This window comes from Artemia franciscana, chromosome 5 (assembly GCF_032884065.1).
Source record: "Artemia franciscana chromosome 5, ASM3288406v1, whole genome shotgun sequence".
Lineage (NCBI taxonomy): Eukaryota > Metazoa > Arthropoda > Branchiopoda > Anostraca > Artemiidae > Artemia > Artemia franciscana.
Genome location: NC_088867.1, coordinates 51,043,174 through 51,061,353, shown reverse-complemented (window position 1 = coordinate 51,061,353; position 18,180 = coordinate 51,043,174). Strand labels below are relative to the sequence as shown.

General features: G+C 35.8%; 1 protein-coding gene across 1 annotated transcript; it reads left to right on the top strand.

Moving 5' to 3' along the window:
• Positions 1 to 7,422: 7,422 nt before the first annotated feature.
• Positions 7,423 to 16,199, top strand: LOC136027562 (homeobox protein EMX1-like). The gene is made up of 3 exons (XM_065704931.1): positions 7,423 to 8,073; positions 11,934 to 12,106; positions 15,908 to 16,199. The coding sequence occupies exons 1-3, from the start codon at positions 7,473 to 7,475 to the stop codon at positions 16,073 to 16,075; spliced, it is 942 nt and encodes a 313-aa protein (XP_065561003.1). The 5' UTR covers positions 7,423 to 7,472; the 3' UTR covers positions 16,076 to 16,199.
• Positions 16,200 to 18,180: the final 1,981 nt, after the last annotated feature.

The following is an 18,180-nucleotide window of genomic DNA, read 5'->3' as shown; positions in this document are numbered from 1 at the left end:
GCTTGAAGCCCTTAAGAAATTTGAAGAGAATCTAAGTATTTGCTTTGAGTACAACAACGTTCATTTGCAGGACAGATATGTTATAACCAGATAGATGGTTGATTAGAACGCTTTCCAACCATTTCAGATGGAAAACTCGTTGTTAGCATTAATTAATGTTATTAAATGTTGTTTAATTAATGTTAGTTATTGTAATTAATTTATGTTGTAATTTGATACTTTCTTTTACAGAAAAAGAGATAAAACAAATGTAATCAACAAACTTGAAAACTTGTAAGTCATAGAGAATAAATTACAAAAGCGTTGAAGCCAAAAATTAGATCATAATAGGTCTTGACAGACAAAAATAAGTCGCAAGATGGAAATTTGTCTCTAGATTTTGACCCCCCCCCCTTCTAGATTAATAAAAATATGTTTCTTTAATGTTCAAGTTGGAGAATGCATGGGTACTTTCATTGAAAAAAGTAAAAACGAAATATAATTTCCCCTCCTCTTAGATATTGAAAAGTAAATTTTACCCCCTATATTTTGAAAAGTAAATTTCCCCCACGTATATTTTGAGAAGTAAACTTCTGCCCACGCCCGTATATTTTTGTAAATTGATGTCCCTGTGTGAAGCCATCCTATTTGTTGTTTAGCGAGCGATAAAGAGAAACTTTTCGTAAAACAGGTAAATCAGACTGCACTGTTTTTTTTTTCCTATTTAGTGTCACGGTTATAATTCATAATTATATTGATTTATAACTTTAAGAAATTCACCTTATCCTGGTTCAGAACTGCAATAGGAATTACTTTTTATTTGGCCCATTTTCCTCCAGTCATCACTGGCTAGCCAACTTCCATAAATGATAAATTTAACTAAAGACAGTTCTAACTATAACACATAAATTAACAATTCTGAAAGAATTAAAGTTTTTCTCAATATTTGCTGTCAAGTATAAATTTCAATTCTGGACATTTTGCAATTGCTGATGATGGTGCCACAAACAGTGAATAGATCCAAACCGCTCCTGATTTTCACTTTGCGAATGCTCACCGAGGAGAGCTGCGAATGGCACAACAAGTTATGTATGATCTTGATAGATTTTGAAAAAGCCTTCGACTCTTTGGACCGCCAGTCACTTTGGAAGCTTCTCCGCCATTACGGTATCCCTAACATCTTAGTTAAGCTAATTATGGCCATGTATGAAGATACAACAAGCTGTGTGAGGACTTCAGAGGGGAAATCACGTAAATTCTTAATCGTCTCTGGGGTGAAACAAGGCTGTGTCTTATCACCACTACTGTTTGCATTGGTCATGGACTATATATTGAGAAGCCTCGAGTCAACTGGATTACGCCTAAATGATCGCCCGCTCAGCAATCTAGATTTTGTTGATGACATTGCAACACTTGAAACCGCCGAAGCACGACTTCAGGAATTTCTCTCAAATATCCAGCAAAAAGCAGGTGAATTCGGGATTAATTTCAGTGTCAGTAAAACCAAAGGAATGGTGACAAGCGACTCACCTACGAAAATCAAATGCGGTGACGACGATGTACACCAGGTAGTCAACTTCAAATATCTTGGTAGTATCATCGAAAACACCAGGATCCACAGCCAAAGAAGTCATTGTCCGAATTGGTCAGGCTAACAGCACCTTCAAAAGGCTCAATAAAGTATGGAGATCGAGTACTTTCTCTCTCCGGCTCAAACTCCGCCTGTTCAACACCAATGGCCTGCCTGTCCTCCTCTACGCATCGGAAACTTGACATCTCAACCAAGTCCAAGAGAGGAGAATCCAGTTCTTTGAGAATGCTTGTCTCCGGAGGCTGCTCGGTACTCACTGGACTCAAAAAGTCACAAATGCACATATAAGGAAGATCAGAGGTCAGCCAACCCTCATTGAAACCATACGAAGACGCAGATAGAGCTACCAAGGCCACGTAGTGCGTATGGACGACACCAGAATCCCCAAGAAAGCATTCTTTTGGTTACCCGAAGATACCTACTGTAGAAGACGACCCAAAAACACACTCCATCGTACCTTCAACAGTGACCTTCGTCAATTTCATGCCTCCCTACAACCTGAGTGGGAAGATATTATTGCGGTCAGCAGTTACAGAGATGATTGGAGGCTCTTCTTAGACGGCTTGGGTGCCTCTGGAGGCCAAGAAGATCTAAGGTCTAAGGTAAGGAACTCCATGCCAAGGGGTGTCAACTTTTGAAAATCACATACACCAGGTGATAAGTGCCAAGTGTGGCGAATTATAACAAGCAGTTTGTAAGGACTCTGCCATGCGGCTCAAAACTGTGCCAAATGTAGTAGGAACTGTTTGAGAGAGTGGGGATAGTTTGAAAAGTTTTGACGTTTTTTTTTACCAAGCCATGCTTGGCATTATTTCACCATAAAAAACATGTTCTTAAAGCTCACACATTCTGTAAAAAAAATAGTTTTATTTTGGTAAAGGCCTTAACTAAGCAATAAAACTGCGGTTTTTTTTATTAGACAACTCAAAGTGTATCAACTTCCCCTAATTCGGGTCAATTTGATATTAATATGGAGCCAGTTCATATTGTGGTAAAAGCGATGGATATTTTGAAGGGATCGTTACAATTAGGTGGTTAAAAATCAGGATACAAATGTTGTCATTACAAATTAAGCACAATTCAAATTAAGCATAAAAACGCTAAATTAAAACATAGCTCTCCCGTTAATCGCCTAAACGTTTGCATGTTTATACTAATAAGAACTATTGGATTGTGTTTCCAAATCTGATGAGCCCAAATCTGATGAAATTTCAAGCTGATGAGTCCAAAGATGTAATTATTGGGTCCTTTCAGTTCTCTTAAAAATTACACGTCTCAGAGGGAAAATAAACCTTAACCATGTGAATCAAAGCTGGTTTCTCTACTTGTATGTATTTCCCACTATAATAAAAATAGTAATTATAGTAATTTCTTTACACAAAAGCGCACAAGAGCACTGAAACAGGAAAAATGAAGAACAATCGACATTAGTTAATCTTATACGAATACGTTAATTAGTGAATCTTAAGCGAATAATCAAATAGTTCGTGGTAAAGAACTGTAGTAAGGAGCGACCCGGTTCATAAATAACCAAAATCTAAAAAACGGAATTTTGTTACCTATAGTTACATCAAAAGAATTGCAATTTAATGCTGATTTTAAATATATAAGTTTCATCAAGTTAATCTTGCCTATTAAAAGTTAGAAGCCTGAGAAAATTTGCCTTACTTTAGAAAATAGGGAGAAACACCCCCTAAAAGTCATAAAATCTTAAAAATAATCACACCATCAGCTTCAGCGAATCAGAGAACCCTACTGTAGAAGCTTCAAGCTCCTATCCACAAAAATGGGGAGTTTTGTATTTTTTTGCCTGAAGACAGATCACGGATGCGTATTTATTTGTTTGTATTTTTTTTTTCTTTTTCCCAGGGGTGATTGTATCGACCCGGTGATCCTAGAATGTCGCAAGAGGTATCATTCTAACGGAAATTAAAAACTCTAGTGACCTTTTTAAGTGACCGAAAAAAATTGGAGGGCATGTAGGGCATCCTCCCACAGTCCCCGTGGGAGGGGCTGCAAGCTACAAACTTTGACCAGTATTTACATATAGTAATGGTTATTGGGAAGTGTACTGACGTTTTCAGGGGGAATTTTTTGGCTGGTGAGAGGAAGGGCTGAAAGGAGGGGTTACGTAGGGGGATCTTTAAATGAAGGAATCTCTCAAAGGGGAAGAGAATTTCCATGAAGGGGAGGGGTGCAGGATTTTCTATCATTATTTAAAAAATAATGAAAAAATAAATATGAAATTTTTTTCAACTGAAAGTAAGGGGCAGCATTACAACTCAAAACAAACATAAATTATTATGCATATAGGGTTCACCTCCTCCTAATACCTCTGTCTTTACAATAAAGCATTTTAAGTAATTTCAACTATTTATTCTACGGCCTTTGTGATTCAGGGGTCCTTCTTAAGGAATTGGGATAAAATTCAAGCTTTAGTCTAAAGAGTGAGGTGTTGACGAGGGGGACACTTGTACGTAATAAAAACATACGGAATATAAAAGTTCGTTACATAAGTTAATTCGTAAAATGTGTATGTTTTTTACCAATAAAAACGTTCGTAAAAAATTAAAAGTTCTAGTTGCCTTTTTAAGTAACCAAAAAATCAGAGGGAAACTAGGCCTCCTCCCCCGTTCCTTTTTCTCAAAATCGTCCGATCAAAACTATGAGAAAGCCATTTAGCCACAAAAAAATGTATATGCAAATTTGGTTTTAACTATTCATGTGCAGAGAGCCAAAATCAAAATATGCATTAGTTCAAAAACTTTCAGAAATTAAATATAAAAAAACAAGTTTTTTTTAAAAATGAAAGTAAGAAGCGACATTAAAACTTAAAACGAACAGAAATTACTTCGTATATGAAAGGGGCTTTTCCTCCTCAACGCCCCGCTCTTTACGCTAAAGTTTTTTACTGTTTTAAAAGGTAGGGCTGAGAGAAGGAGTCAAACTTTAGCGTAAAGTGTGGGGCGTTTAGGAGGGAACAGCCCCTGTTATATACAGTGCAATTTCTGTTCGTTTTAAGTTTTAATGTCACTCCTTACTTTCAGTTAAAAAAACTTAATTTTATTTTAAGTTATCTTTAATGAATACGATCAACCTTCAGGAGGAGCTCTTTAGTTCAGACTAAGTCCCAGAAATTTCTCTAACTAGGCTACTCGAAACTACTCCATTTCTCTAATTATTACCCAAAACTCTTTTATCTGATTATTCCATTCCAATCCCCCACTTTGACTAATTTTTTTTATTGCCCTAAAAAATGGGGAAAAGTTTTCATCAAAAGCCCAACACGTTGACCCACTGCTAATTAAAATGACTTCAGTGAGCCTGGCCTGTAAAGTACCAAAAACATCAAAATAGCAATTTTTTTACCCGCTGCACCCATCTTAAGTGTGTTCATATCCGAAACTTCGATGTCCTAAGACTTCCTGTTTGTTGCTAAAGAGAAGTTGAGATTTGCTTAGAGCCATATTTCATCAGTGTTGCCAGGTTGAACCGAGAAAAGAAATGAGCAAAACTATTTTGTTAAAGTTGACGATGGTATTTTGCCCATAGAAATTCAAATAATAACAGTCTGCGGATTCCCAAAGAAAACTATACCAGCAAATTGTAGTTATATTTTAACTTGTTCGGTACCATTTATTTTCTTTGCTTATTTTTACGAGATTCTTTACCCACTTTTCTTTATTTTACTTTTTTCCTACAACCACAAACTGGGCACCTGCATCTAGAGGTCTTTTTCATAGGAGATTCAGTTTTCCATTTTCCTAACTATCAAAGATGTCAATGGTCAGTCGCGGTTCTGGCCTCTCTTGAACACGAGGTGGAATCTTTCTTAGCCTTCTCCCCCCTGCTCTCCAAAATTTTCAAGCCAAATTTTAACAACAATTTTCATTTATTGACAAAATCTTGAGTTTAATTAAATGTGACTTTTCTTACTTTAGCCTCTGTAAGGTTATTAGTTATGTCATCCCAATTGATAGCTTCCGGGAAAAAGAAAGATTTCGAATTCAGTTTGCTTATACTTATTTCCATCTGCACCTTCTACTTTATCTTAATAAAAATAAAATTTCAAACATTACAAAATTATCATAACCGGTAGACTATTTATTTGAAATTTTGCGCCTATAAAATCCTTGCGCTCGGGGCAAGTGCCCTCTCTGTCCTCCTAAAACTACCTCTGCATACGATTGTTCATTTTCCGCTTAACTATGCGTTGTGTAACAAACCATCTTTCTATTATTTTATCGTATCAAGCCTTGGCGCAAAGATCGTACTGCCACGACACATGTGATTTGGAAATGAGCCATTTGCCCATTCCCAATAGACTTCAAAAAATACCTGTTATTTATTTCTATTGGAAAAGTATTTTCATTGAAAAAAAATTAAAAAACAACAAAACTGCCCGCTCTCCCGTAGATTTTGAAAGATGCAATCTGCCCCCCCCCCCCTCTAATATTTTTTTGAATTGACACCACTGAACATTCTAATTTTAATACAATATCAAATCCTATAATCATTATTATGCTATTTTAATTATATTATTACATAAAACAAGTTTTTTTAACTGAAAGTAAGGAGTGATATTAAAACTTAAAATGAACAGAAATTATTTGGTATATGAAAGGGGCTGTTCCCCCCTCAACGCCCCGCTCTTTACGCTAAAGTTTGACTCTTTCTCTCAACTCTACTTTTTAAAACAATAAAAACTTTAGCGTAAAGAGCTGGGCGTTGAGGGGGGAACAGCCCCCGACGCCTGATGATTGAAAACTCCCTTTCTATCATAATGCATATTCTTATAGTTTTACTTCTACATATTATCTTTAGAACAAGCCGGCTTACCTCCCTCCAGGGTTGTAAATTCATAAGAATATTAGGGGTGGGTAAATTTTTGTAGTAGGTAAATTTTGAACCCAGGAACACAAATATATTTTTGAAAATCAAGGGGTAGCGGGTAATTTTACTTCTTTTTTAAATGAAAATAGAAAAAAATATGTTTCAAAATTTAACAGAGAGTTTAGTTACCTTCCTCTCCCCAATCAGTGTACGTCACCCCCCCCCTATTCATTTTTCACAACCGCTCAGGCCTTAAGCTCACTAAAATGTACATTTACTTGGCACAGGCCTTTGGCTCTCCTACACCTATTATCATGATGTAATGTTCCGGTTTTGGATATTTTTTCAATTTACATTTTTTAGACTTTTATAGTCTATTCTATTCCGCTGGCTCCAAAATTATAATGCATACATTTTAAGTTTTTTCTTCTTCTTTTATTAGATCAATTAATTTAAGTTATTTTAACTTCAAAACAACAAAGTCTACACAAACGCACGCTTGACTTCTGTGTTATCATAATGTACTTTATTTTGTTATTAATTGCCAGAAATTATTTTCTCATAAAATCATTATTTCCAGCCTTGTTAAATAACATGCAAATAAAAAATTAATTATTGTTTATGGCATAGCCTACATAATCAAATCCCTACTTATGATCTCACGTTTAAACATTCCAAGTAAGCCACAAATCGTTGTTATTATTCTAGGCTTTTATGCAAGTCGCTTGTAGAGGTATATACTTAATAAATGTCTTTACAATTAATGCCAGGAGCATGAAATCCGGCGCAAATAACACGGCCATCAACAAACGTATTTAGGCTTTTTATGATCCAACAGAACTTAATTGGTTATGTCGAGATTGAACGATGACTTCGATCTTTCCTCCCATGTTTACTTCATCTGACCAATCCCTTTGCAAATCAGCTAAGTACTTGCTTCTGATTGGCTATTAGAACAGAAGGAGTAAAAATTCAGACGGCGTACTTCTTGATGCTTGAAGGAGATATTTTTGGGTCTGATTTAGTTCAAAGAAGAAAGGGTGTAGCTTAACAGTGAATTTATTCTGTAATGACTGTGAACCCGCCGATAGACATGAGACGTGATTTTTTAACCAGCAATCCATGGCAAAGTAATCGGTTTTTCCAGTTACATGTTAATTCAGAGCCAAAAGACTATTCTCAGTATAAGAGCTTGGATCAAGGATGTGATAAAAAGCCAAAAATAGGCTTTTCAATTGAATCTATCGTTGGAAATGAGGAAATCTGTGAAGATCAGTTGACTCCAAGATCTTCTACAACCCCTCAAAGAACACCATCACCAGTCTCCTCTTCAGCCCCTACCCCAGAAACTCCTGTATCCCCCATTGTCCTACCTCAACAAGTACCTCAGCAACATTTTCAGTGGCCACCACTTCACCAGGGTCAACCACAAGTTCTTGAAGCTTTAACACAGTTAAGGGCACTTTACAGTGGCGAAGCACAACTGCCTCATCACTTGGCAGCAGCAGTTGGTCTACAACAGCCTATGAATCATGCTTCTGTTGGGCTAGCTCATATACCTAATTTTCAGAGTCTTCCTGGGGTTTCACCAATGATGCAAACATCGAATCCTCTTTACCCTTGGCTAATGGCTCGACAAAACCGCTTTTTTGGACACCGATTCCCTCCAGGTAACATACTGCTTAATTTTATTGTTGCTTTAATTTAGTTAATTCGATTCCATTATCGTACTAGTTCAAGCTGTGCATAACACTCTCCGTAAGAATTCGTCTTACAGACAGGGGAGTTATTTGTGATTGGTCAGGGGCGCAACTGCCCGCTCTGACCTCAGTTTGCTTCCCCTAGATCCCAGTTTATCCCCCCCCCTCCCCAACTGAAATCTAGTATCTTTTAAAATGTTGTCAAAACTAAGATAAACTTGCATAATTCAAGCATCCATAAAAATGGGTCAGTTTTCTTTAGTATATCTTTGCCTTCATATCCTTCGCTCATTTTTCTGTTTTCATTGTTATTTTTACTTGATATGGGAAACATGGCAGCAACTTTAACCTCCCCCCAATTTTGACGACATTATGCTACTGCTTACAGAGACTAAATGTTTTTTGGGGAACTAATTTTCACTGCCCAAACACTAAAACCACTTTTTGATTGAAAAAAGATGCATAATTTCTCTCTTAACAAGAGACGCTAAACAATGAGTTCCTGGCAGAGGATGCGGCACATCGTACTTGTGCCAGACCTCCTCGCATCCACTCAATTTAGGTGCCAAAATTTAAATGCGATTCTTGCAAGAATTCTGCTTACAATAAATAAAATCGTTCGTTTTTAACTTTTCAAAGTTTTTATTTGTATTGTTACAGTTCAAAGATCAAAAGTTCGTAGTTTGAGTATAACTATGTAATCAAGTACTATATGGATGGAGCCATGTCCCGACCATGAAATACCAAGGATTTCACTATTGCTTCAATGGTTTCTGAAATTTGTATACATAACTCATAAATTTTAAAGGTTCTATTTTTGAAAACCATCCCCTCCCCCACTCAAATAAATTTCAGCCTGGCCATGGCTCTCTTCTGGTTGAAATAAAACTTAAAAAAGGCTGCTCGTTGAAAGATAGTCCAATCAATTACTTAATGCTGATCCGCTATTCATGGCTAATATCAAATCCGAATGTGAAAAGGCTGGGACTCCTCTTTAGGAAGTCTGTGGACTTCTAGGTATTACTACTAGTTACCGAATATTTGACATGCTAATAATAGTCAGATGACACTTTTTATGTTAAAATTGTTTTGATCAATTTTAATATAAAAGACCAAAACAAATCGTCCTTAAGGACGATTGTTTGCAGTTTCTTGCTATTACGTTTGTCTTCCCTTTTCAATCAGCCTCCTTATATCGAATTGATTTTACTATACTTTGGTAATTAGCTCTAGCTTTTTAATGTAGTTATAATAGTATATCAGTAATACTACCCAGCAATATTTTAAAAGTGAATATACAAAAACTAATTTCACATTGTAATTCTGTCATGTTCCGTCGGCATTTTGGGGAAAATGTGCGACCGAATATTTTGGGCTAATATCCCGTATATCAATAATAATAAGCAGGAACACGGTCGGGGTCGGATTTAAAGCTTTGACGGTTCTAGGCTCAAGCGTTTTTGCCGCTCCATTTTTACAAAATTTTCGGGGATTTCCTTAAAATTCAGAGATACTGGAGGCATGGAACAGAACGCAACTGATGATTCAAAAGTAATGAAAGAGAGAGTGATATAGAGCTTTCAACTGCCATTCTTGGGAGATATTAAATAAAAAAAACAAGTTTTTTTTAACTGAAAGTAAGGAGCGACATTAAAACTTAAAACGACCAGAAATTACTTCGTATATGAAAGAGGCTGCTTCCTCATCAACGTCCCGCTCTTTACGCTAAAGTTTGACTCTTTCTCTCAATTCTTCTTTTTAAAACAGTAAAAAACTTTAGCGTAAACAGCGGGGCGTTGATGAGGAAGCAGCCTCTTTCATATACGAAGTAATTTCTGGTCGTTTTAAGTTTTGATGTCGCTCTTTACTTTCAGTTAAAAAAACTTGTTTTTTTTTTATTTAATTTCTGAACGTTTTTGAATCAATGCATGTTTTGATTTTGGCTCTCCGCAGAGGAATAATTAAAACAAAATTTGCATTTTTTTTTTGGCTAAATGGCTTTCTCATAATTTCGATCAAATGATATTGAGAAACAAAGAGCGGGGGAGGAAGCCTAGTTGCCCTCCGACTTTTTGGTTAATTAAAAAGGCAACTAGAATTTTTAATTGTTTACGAATATTTTTATTAGTAAAAGATTTACGTAACTTATAAATTAGCTTACGTAAAGAACTTCTGTATTCTCATATTTTTATTACATATATGAGGGGGCTCGCCCCCTTGTCAGATCCTCGCTCTTTACACTAAAGCTTAAATTTTGTCCCAATTCATTAAGAATGACCCCAGAATCACAAAAGCCGTAGAATAAATAGTTGAAATTACTAAAAATACTTTAGCGTAAAGAGCGAGGTATTAGGAGGAGGTGAGCCCCTCAAATGGGTAATAATTTCTGTTCGTTTTAAGTTTTAATGCTGCTCCTTACTTCCAGCTGAAAGAACTTTTTCATATTTATTTTTTCATTGTTTTTTTTTTTTTTAAATAATGCTAGTAAATCCTGCGCTCCCTTCATGGAGATTTTCTTCCCCCATGACAAATTATCGATGGAAAGTTCCCCCAGCATATCCCCCTCTTCTCAACCCCTCCCCCAACCAAAAAATACTCCTGAAAACGCCTGTACACTTCCCAATAACCATTGCTATATGTAAGCACTGGTCAAAGTTTGTAACTTGTTGCCCCTCCCACGGGGACTGTGGGGGAGTAAGGCGTCCCCAAAGACATAGTTATAAGGTTCTTCGACTACGCTGAATAAAATGGCTATCTCAGAATTTTGATCCGTTGACTTTGGGAAAATAATTAGCGTGGGAGGGGGCCTAGGTGCCCTCCAATTTTTTTGGTCACTTAAAAAGGGCACTAGAACTTTTCATTTCCGTTAGAATGAGCCCTCTTGCAACATTCTAGGACAACTGGGTCGATACGATCACCCCTGGGAAAAAAACAACAAAAAAAACAAGAAAACAAAAAAACAAATAAACACGCATCCGTGATCTGCCTTCTGGCAAAAAATACAAAATTCCACATTTTTGTAGATAGGAGCTTGAAACTTCTACAGTAGGATTCTCTGATACGCTGAATCTGATGGTGTGATTTTCGTCAAGATTCTATGACTTCTAGGGGGTGTTTCCCCCTATTTTCTAAAATAACGCAAATTTTCTCAGGCTCGTAACTTTTGATGGGTAAGACTAAACTTGATGAAACTTATATATTCAAAATCGCATTAAAATGCGATTCTTTTGATGTAGGTATTGGTATCAAAATTCCATTTTTTAGAGTTTTGGTTACTATTGAGCCGGGTCGCTCCTTACTACAGTTCGTTACCACGAACTGTTTGATCTGAAAGTACGGAATTCCTGTGTTGTTTTAAAATCACTCTTCTTTGAATAGGCAGCGCGGCAGCGGGATTCACCTCGCACTTTAACGATAAATCACACCAGCCCAGTTTTTGTTAAGAAAACAGTCACTCAGAGATAATTTATTGCACACCCTGGCACTGCACGCCCCTAGGCCCGGGTCTATTGGGTCTATTAGTAAATCCAAGCCTGCAAATGGTCAAAGGGGCCAGGAGTGGGGGTCACACTCCCCTGAAACCCTAAATATTACCAAATTTCTGAGCAATTCCAATACATATTATCAGCAAAATTTGCTTTTCTGTTGCTGCCCCCCACCTCACCTCCCACCTGAAAAAGCCCAGCGAACATGCCTTATATGAGGCATTACATTTCTAAAGTTGTTATGAAGCACGTTCATAAGCTGTTTACTGGACATATTTTGCTATAAATTTCTCTGTTCGCTAGATTTAGTTCTTATCATAATCTGATATCCCTTTCTTTTTTTAGGGCCAGAAATGGCTGGATTTTTGCTAGCACCGTTTCGAAAGCCAAAAAGAGTGAGGACAGCATTCAGTCCCAGTCAGTTGCTTAAGCTTGAATCAGCTTTTGACAAAAATCATTATGTTGTTGGAGCCGAAAGGAAACAACTTGCCCAGTCCTTAAACCTTTCTGAAACACAGGTTAGTCTTGGACTCACAATGAGTTTTTAGTTTTATAACAGCATCAGGTTTTTCTGAATTTTTGAGCATACCCAGTCCAGTGGCATCAACTGGAGAAGGGGGCAGGCACCCCCTCGCCAAAATATTTTTCCCTCCTCCTGGAATTTGAAAAATACCCTATTTTGTAGCTTTATCAAAAAATATTTTTTTTGTATTTTCGTTTAAAAAAAAGAAATAAGGGAAATTGCCCATCCTAAATTTTGAATTTACATTCTTTCAACTTAGTTTGTTTTTGGCCCTTTTTGGCATTTTTATAATACCGGCAAGCAATTATGTTTTGCGGACCAGTTTAAAATATGACTTTTTTCTCATAAGGAACGTAGCAACTTTGTTTTATTGGTTATTATTTTATTCTTATTGTATTATCTATTGTATGTTTCTTTGTACTCTAAATATACTAGGCAAAAATGCAAGGGAGTTTTCAGGTATGGGTCTGCAGCCCGAATTCGGGGTATTTGGAGCTTTTTTCAGAAATGATCATGTTATAATCAAAGATATGAAAACTGTTCTAATTCTGTTTATGTAGATCAGTTCTTACTTTACGTATTAGAAAACTATTTTTTACGGCCTGACAAAGACAATTTAGTATAAGAAAGGATAAAGATAAAAAGGGGGCGAAAGAGTTAACTAAGAGAGTGGAAAAATAGTTGAATTTGCCACAAAAAAACTTTAATTTTAGAAAACGGCGGAAAATAAATGATGACTTGGCTTAAAGCAAAGGAAAAACAAAGAAAATTGTCAACTGAACGAAGACTTTCTTCCTTACAAGCCTTTTTCAAATTCATCATTGGAGTTCTTCCTTCTAATCCATCAGTTAGATAATTTTATTGTTTTTATCATTAAAACCTTATTAATAACAAATTCGGGATTTCCCTATACAAAATAATGGAAAGTGGGAAATTATATGCATAGAAATGCTGGATTAGCACAATGAGAATATAATTTTACAAAAATCAGATTTTTGAGATTTTCACAAAGTAGCCGCCAAAAATAATTGGATTGTTTAAGTTCGAATCATTTTAGATAAAATATAGCGCTTTAAATGCTAAGGTATTGCTTTCTTAGACATTAGTCAAAAGCTGATTAGCAGTTAGCGTGATCAGTTTTTCAGTGGAACACTTCCGACATGTTTTCTTTTTTTTTTCTGTGTTGCCACTCTCTATAACTGGAGTTCTATAATTGCTATAGGATTCACCATAAAAGAGTGGCTAAGCTCATGCTTATGGTGTAGAAGCTGCGGTGTTGCTAAGGGACCTTGAGGGTCTAGATGCTCGCTTCTGTTGGAAAATTAGCCCATGGATGCAGAGACAACTACTGAGATACAGGATTGTCGGAAAATAGACCTGGTTCACCTTAATATTGAGTATTCCAGTGATATCGGTACATAATTTGTTTCCAGTTTTTTATTACTTGTTCTTTCTTCTGCGGGTCTTGAATTTATCTCGTTCTTTGACCTGTCTAGTCAATTGGTCATTCTGTTGTTTTTCATTTCACCGATTACGCACAGCTTTGTGTTATTTGACGATGTTTTTTCTATGTGTGTTTTTCTTTTTCCATGTTTCTCTAATTTATGTTTGAAAGGATTCACCATAAATGAGCGGCTACGCTCTGGTTTACGGTGTAGAGGATATGGTATTGCCAGAGACTCTTGTGAATCTATCACCTTTGAAAGAATGAAAAGGTCGATGGTACAGAATCAGTTTGGATTGGAAGACGAGGGGGGATACTATTAACGCTTCAGATTTAATGTCTTACTTGATCTTGCACTCGCGCAAGGACTCGCGCAAAGGCATTTTCTGCCTCGCCTGGCATCTGAAATTAAGATGTTTCATGGGATTTTCTTTTAATTTTTAGCTCCCCAGATTCACGGTAAATATATATCTATCAAACAAAATAACCAAAATGATGTAAGCCTGCACTTACATAAAGGACTTTTTATTCCTTATGATGCACCCAAATATCCTATCAGGGATCAAAAATAGAATGAACGAGCGTTTATTTCCCTTGCCCCTCTTCCTCCGTCCAAAATCATCTGAAGTCTCTTCTAAGGGTTAAGCCTGTATGCACTTATAATCGAGAGGGTACCAACTTTTTAGAAATCACGTACACTAGGTACAGTGCTAAGTGGGCCAAATGCGGTATAACTGCGCTAATAGTTGCATTAACTGTGCCAAGCCACTGGTGGTGGAATAATTAAAGGTGGAATTCATGTTTATATTAAAACTATTTCTGACCTTATGAAATTGTAAGCGACAAAACATGATTAGCTTACGCTCTTCAAAAATAAACCTAGCAAAGTATGAGAGAAATAGAATATATATTTGGCTCTCAACGGATTGTCTTCATTGCGGTTCAAAAGGGGTATACTGAGCAGCTAAGTTAGCTAATATGTGCTTAAAAATCTCCGATGGAAGAGACGAAACCAAGATTTAGGCTGAACAAGGGTATCCTCTCTGATAACTGAACAAATAGGAGAAAAGAATGTTTTTTTTCAAAAGAAAAACAAGAGTTTCATATCAAGCATAGAATTAACAAGAATTTCCTTTTCATTGTTGACTTTTGCTCTCAAATTTATAGCTCATTTGTTTTGTTTTTTTGTGTCAACGTAAGCCTCTCCCAGTGTGAGAATTTGTGGTGTGGATTCTAATGAAAAGTCCTTAAAACTGTAAATAAAAGCATCAGGCTAACAATTTTATTATTAGATATAAGCGATTATTTAAATAAAATTGTTAACGATTATTAAATAAATTATTTAAAGTGAGCTATTAACTAGTTAAGATATATTAAATTAAAATTAATGTAAACTAAATTATATTAAATTCAAACGTGATTATTAAACAACTATTGTTAATTTAAAAATTACTGTGGTAATGCTACTACGCTAAAATTTTGGTAGCATTTTGTGTATTTCTTAGCAATTCTGACTTTTTGAGGAAAAACAGGCCCCCATAAAACTTGTGGTTAACCTCATCTTCCTGATATTTTCTTATATTGCTCGTATAATCTAAATTTTGTTGTTGTTTTGATGAGACTCCTCCGCGCTTCAACTAAAAATACCCCCTTCCCACCCCTTGCGAAATTAATCCAAGCATACCTTCTTGGAATTTAACTATTGCACTATTGAAAAACGTGACTTTTGTTATCTAAAGCAATACTGAATGCCCCCTCGAGAGGCCAATCCCCCGATTAAGTTATGCCTGCTACACTTAGGGGTGATTCAAGATAGAATGCTATAATGTTCATTACAGAATGGAGTCATTTAAGAAGGATCTAGATTACAGCCGGGTAATCTTTTAGTTCTTAAAATTTCACTCTAAGTTTGATTTTTTGACTACTTGTTCAAGATTTAGCCATTATATGCTAAACCAACATATGCAAAATTTTGCTATAAAACCAGAAGAGTAGATGCCCATGTTTTTGCTATTTTCTAGCAAAACATATAACATATATGTTATATGCAAAACATATATTTTGCCATGTTTTTGCTATTTCTAAGCTAACTAGATATATAAGAATAACGTAAACCTAAATAGTAGTTTTAGAGGTGAGTAGAACGTTATTAGGAAAAATGTAATTAGATTGACTTTTAAAGACATTTTTTTTTCTAAGCTGCTTTAATGTTTTACTGTTTCTTGGCTTTTATTTGAGATATTGGACTACTTTTTTGATAAACTAAAGTTCAAGATTTTATTTCATTTTTAAATATTCTAAACTGGGTTTATAATTATTTTTCTTAGATAATCATCTGTTGGTCTATTCCAGGTGAAAGTATGGTTCCAAAATAGGCGAACCAAGCACAAGAGGGTTGTCCAAGACGGTCCAGAGGACACCTCCACGGCCGACAGAAGACAGGATCAAAATGACGTGAGAAGCGAAGAAAGTGAAATTGATGAATCTGATGCAGAGCTTGATATTGAAGACGAGCATTGATATTGGTCAATTATGTATATATGTAAATAATATTTATGTAAATTTCCTGTATAGATTATGATTGCTGTACATCTTTCATTGTTACTATGTGATAAAGAGTTAAATTATATGTGTCCCAAATTAATTGAATTGAAATTTACCATAGTTATGATGACAGGTAATTGGACTTTTACGATGTTAAGCACGAGATGATGTAAATGAATATATGTTATAAATTGCGCATGTCAAGCAAAAGAGACGAAAAAGAATAAAAAAGGAAAAAAGAGACAATGAATTGAACACGAACTACTAAATTAATAGGGTACTAAATTAAAGACGAATCTTCTGCATCTTTCATTATTCTGTCTTTTTATCATTACATCATTATTCTCATTACCATATTATCATTGTTATATTATCATTATATTATCATTATTCTTTTCATCACGCACATCATTATTCTGTCTGTTAATAAACTTTGGTGCGACTACACTTAAATTATTTGTCTTTAGTCCTATTGCCATGACTTAAACCAGGATGAGATTGAATGAAGGAGGAGGGTGAATAAAGCTTGAGCCAACTGACTCAAATAGAACTTACAGAATAATAGCCTTATAAGAGAGAATTGTAGTAATAAAGTTATGCCTCTGAAAGGACACATACAATTATTGTTGGATGGGGGGGGGGCTAAAAGAACATTGACAATTAGGATATTAAATTGCCCATAAATTAGGGACAATATAGTAGTTCGAGGGTCTTAGCCCTAAGGTACGTACGTACGTCGTTGATTTAACATAGTTAATCGTTGCCGTTGTCATTTGACAACGTTGCCGTTGTCATTTGACAACGTTGCCGTTTGTCATTGACAACGTTGCCGTTTGTCATTGACAACGTTGCCGTTTGTCATTGACAACGTTGCCGTTTGTCATTTGACAAAATATCATTTGTGGTGTGTTTTGGATAGACTGCCACGACAGTTACTGACTAACAACATCAGTTAGTATCTTCATGGTAAACAAGCACAGTCTGCATTTTCAACCCGTGGCAGCAATTCATGTAATGTAAAGGGAGCGCAAAATGTAGCTTTGAAAATCTAGGGGGATATTGTTGTTCTTTAAGTCTCATTGGCATACACATTTCACTTTCACAATACTACTTACGAAGTTGTGATAAAATGAGAAGCGACGAAGCTTCTAAAGCTCAACATCGAACACCTCAGGATGTATGAGAGAGAGCCATGATGCCACTCTTACTTTTGAAAGACGCCAAAAACTGACATTTTCAGAAAAATAAGGACATTCTAACCCGAAACATGAGCCATTCCTTTCGTTTAACTGAAGCAAAGTGACTTTATGCAAACGCCTTTTCCTGTAAGGGTTTTGTAACAGTCTTTTTATGTATTCTTAAGGGCTATGTTGACTTGCTATACGAATTCATCTGAAATTGAAACCCAAAACTATCCCTTTTCATAACGCTGTACTTCAAAACACATTGGCGGACCTAGGAAGGCCGGGAGGATCCAAGTTCCCCCAAGATTTTTCCTGACACGCTATTTCCCTTTTTTTTCGTTTTTTCACTATTTTTGAGTAAATTTGTCAATTTGGTCTATTATTGGCACCTTTGTCACATTTCCCCCTCCCCAAGATTTTTCTCAACGGCGCCCTTGTCACATTGAGTTTTCCACAAGATTTTACTCTAGATCCGCAAAAGAGCGCTAATTTAGTTTATTGAAGAAACTCTATTCTGTGCCATTAGATTATCCTATTGCAAATGCATAGCTTATAAACGTTCCTAATCCAAGTGGTATTTGTTTCTTTCAATCTGCTTCCACAATTCCTTAAATAAAAGTTTTAAATAAAAGTTTAATTTTATTTAAAAGTTTTAAATAAAAGTTTTCCAAGTCAGTAGAAAAGCTGTGGGGCCAATTTACGAGAATGTAGGGAAGGGCATTTTTTCAAATAAGGGGGAGAGCAATTTTGAGGTTTTTGTAAGCTTTTTCAACAGAAAAACTAAAAATGGTGTTTTTAAATAAAAATACCATAAAGATATTTTCAAAATATTGGGGTTGGGTGAAAATCTAAGAAGGAGAGCAAACGTCATTCCCAGCCCTGAGGCAAATTGTTGTC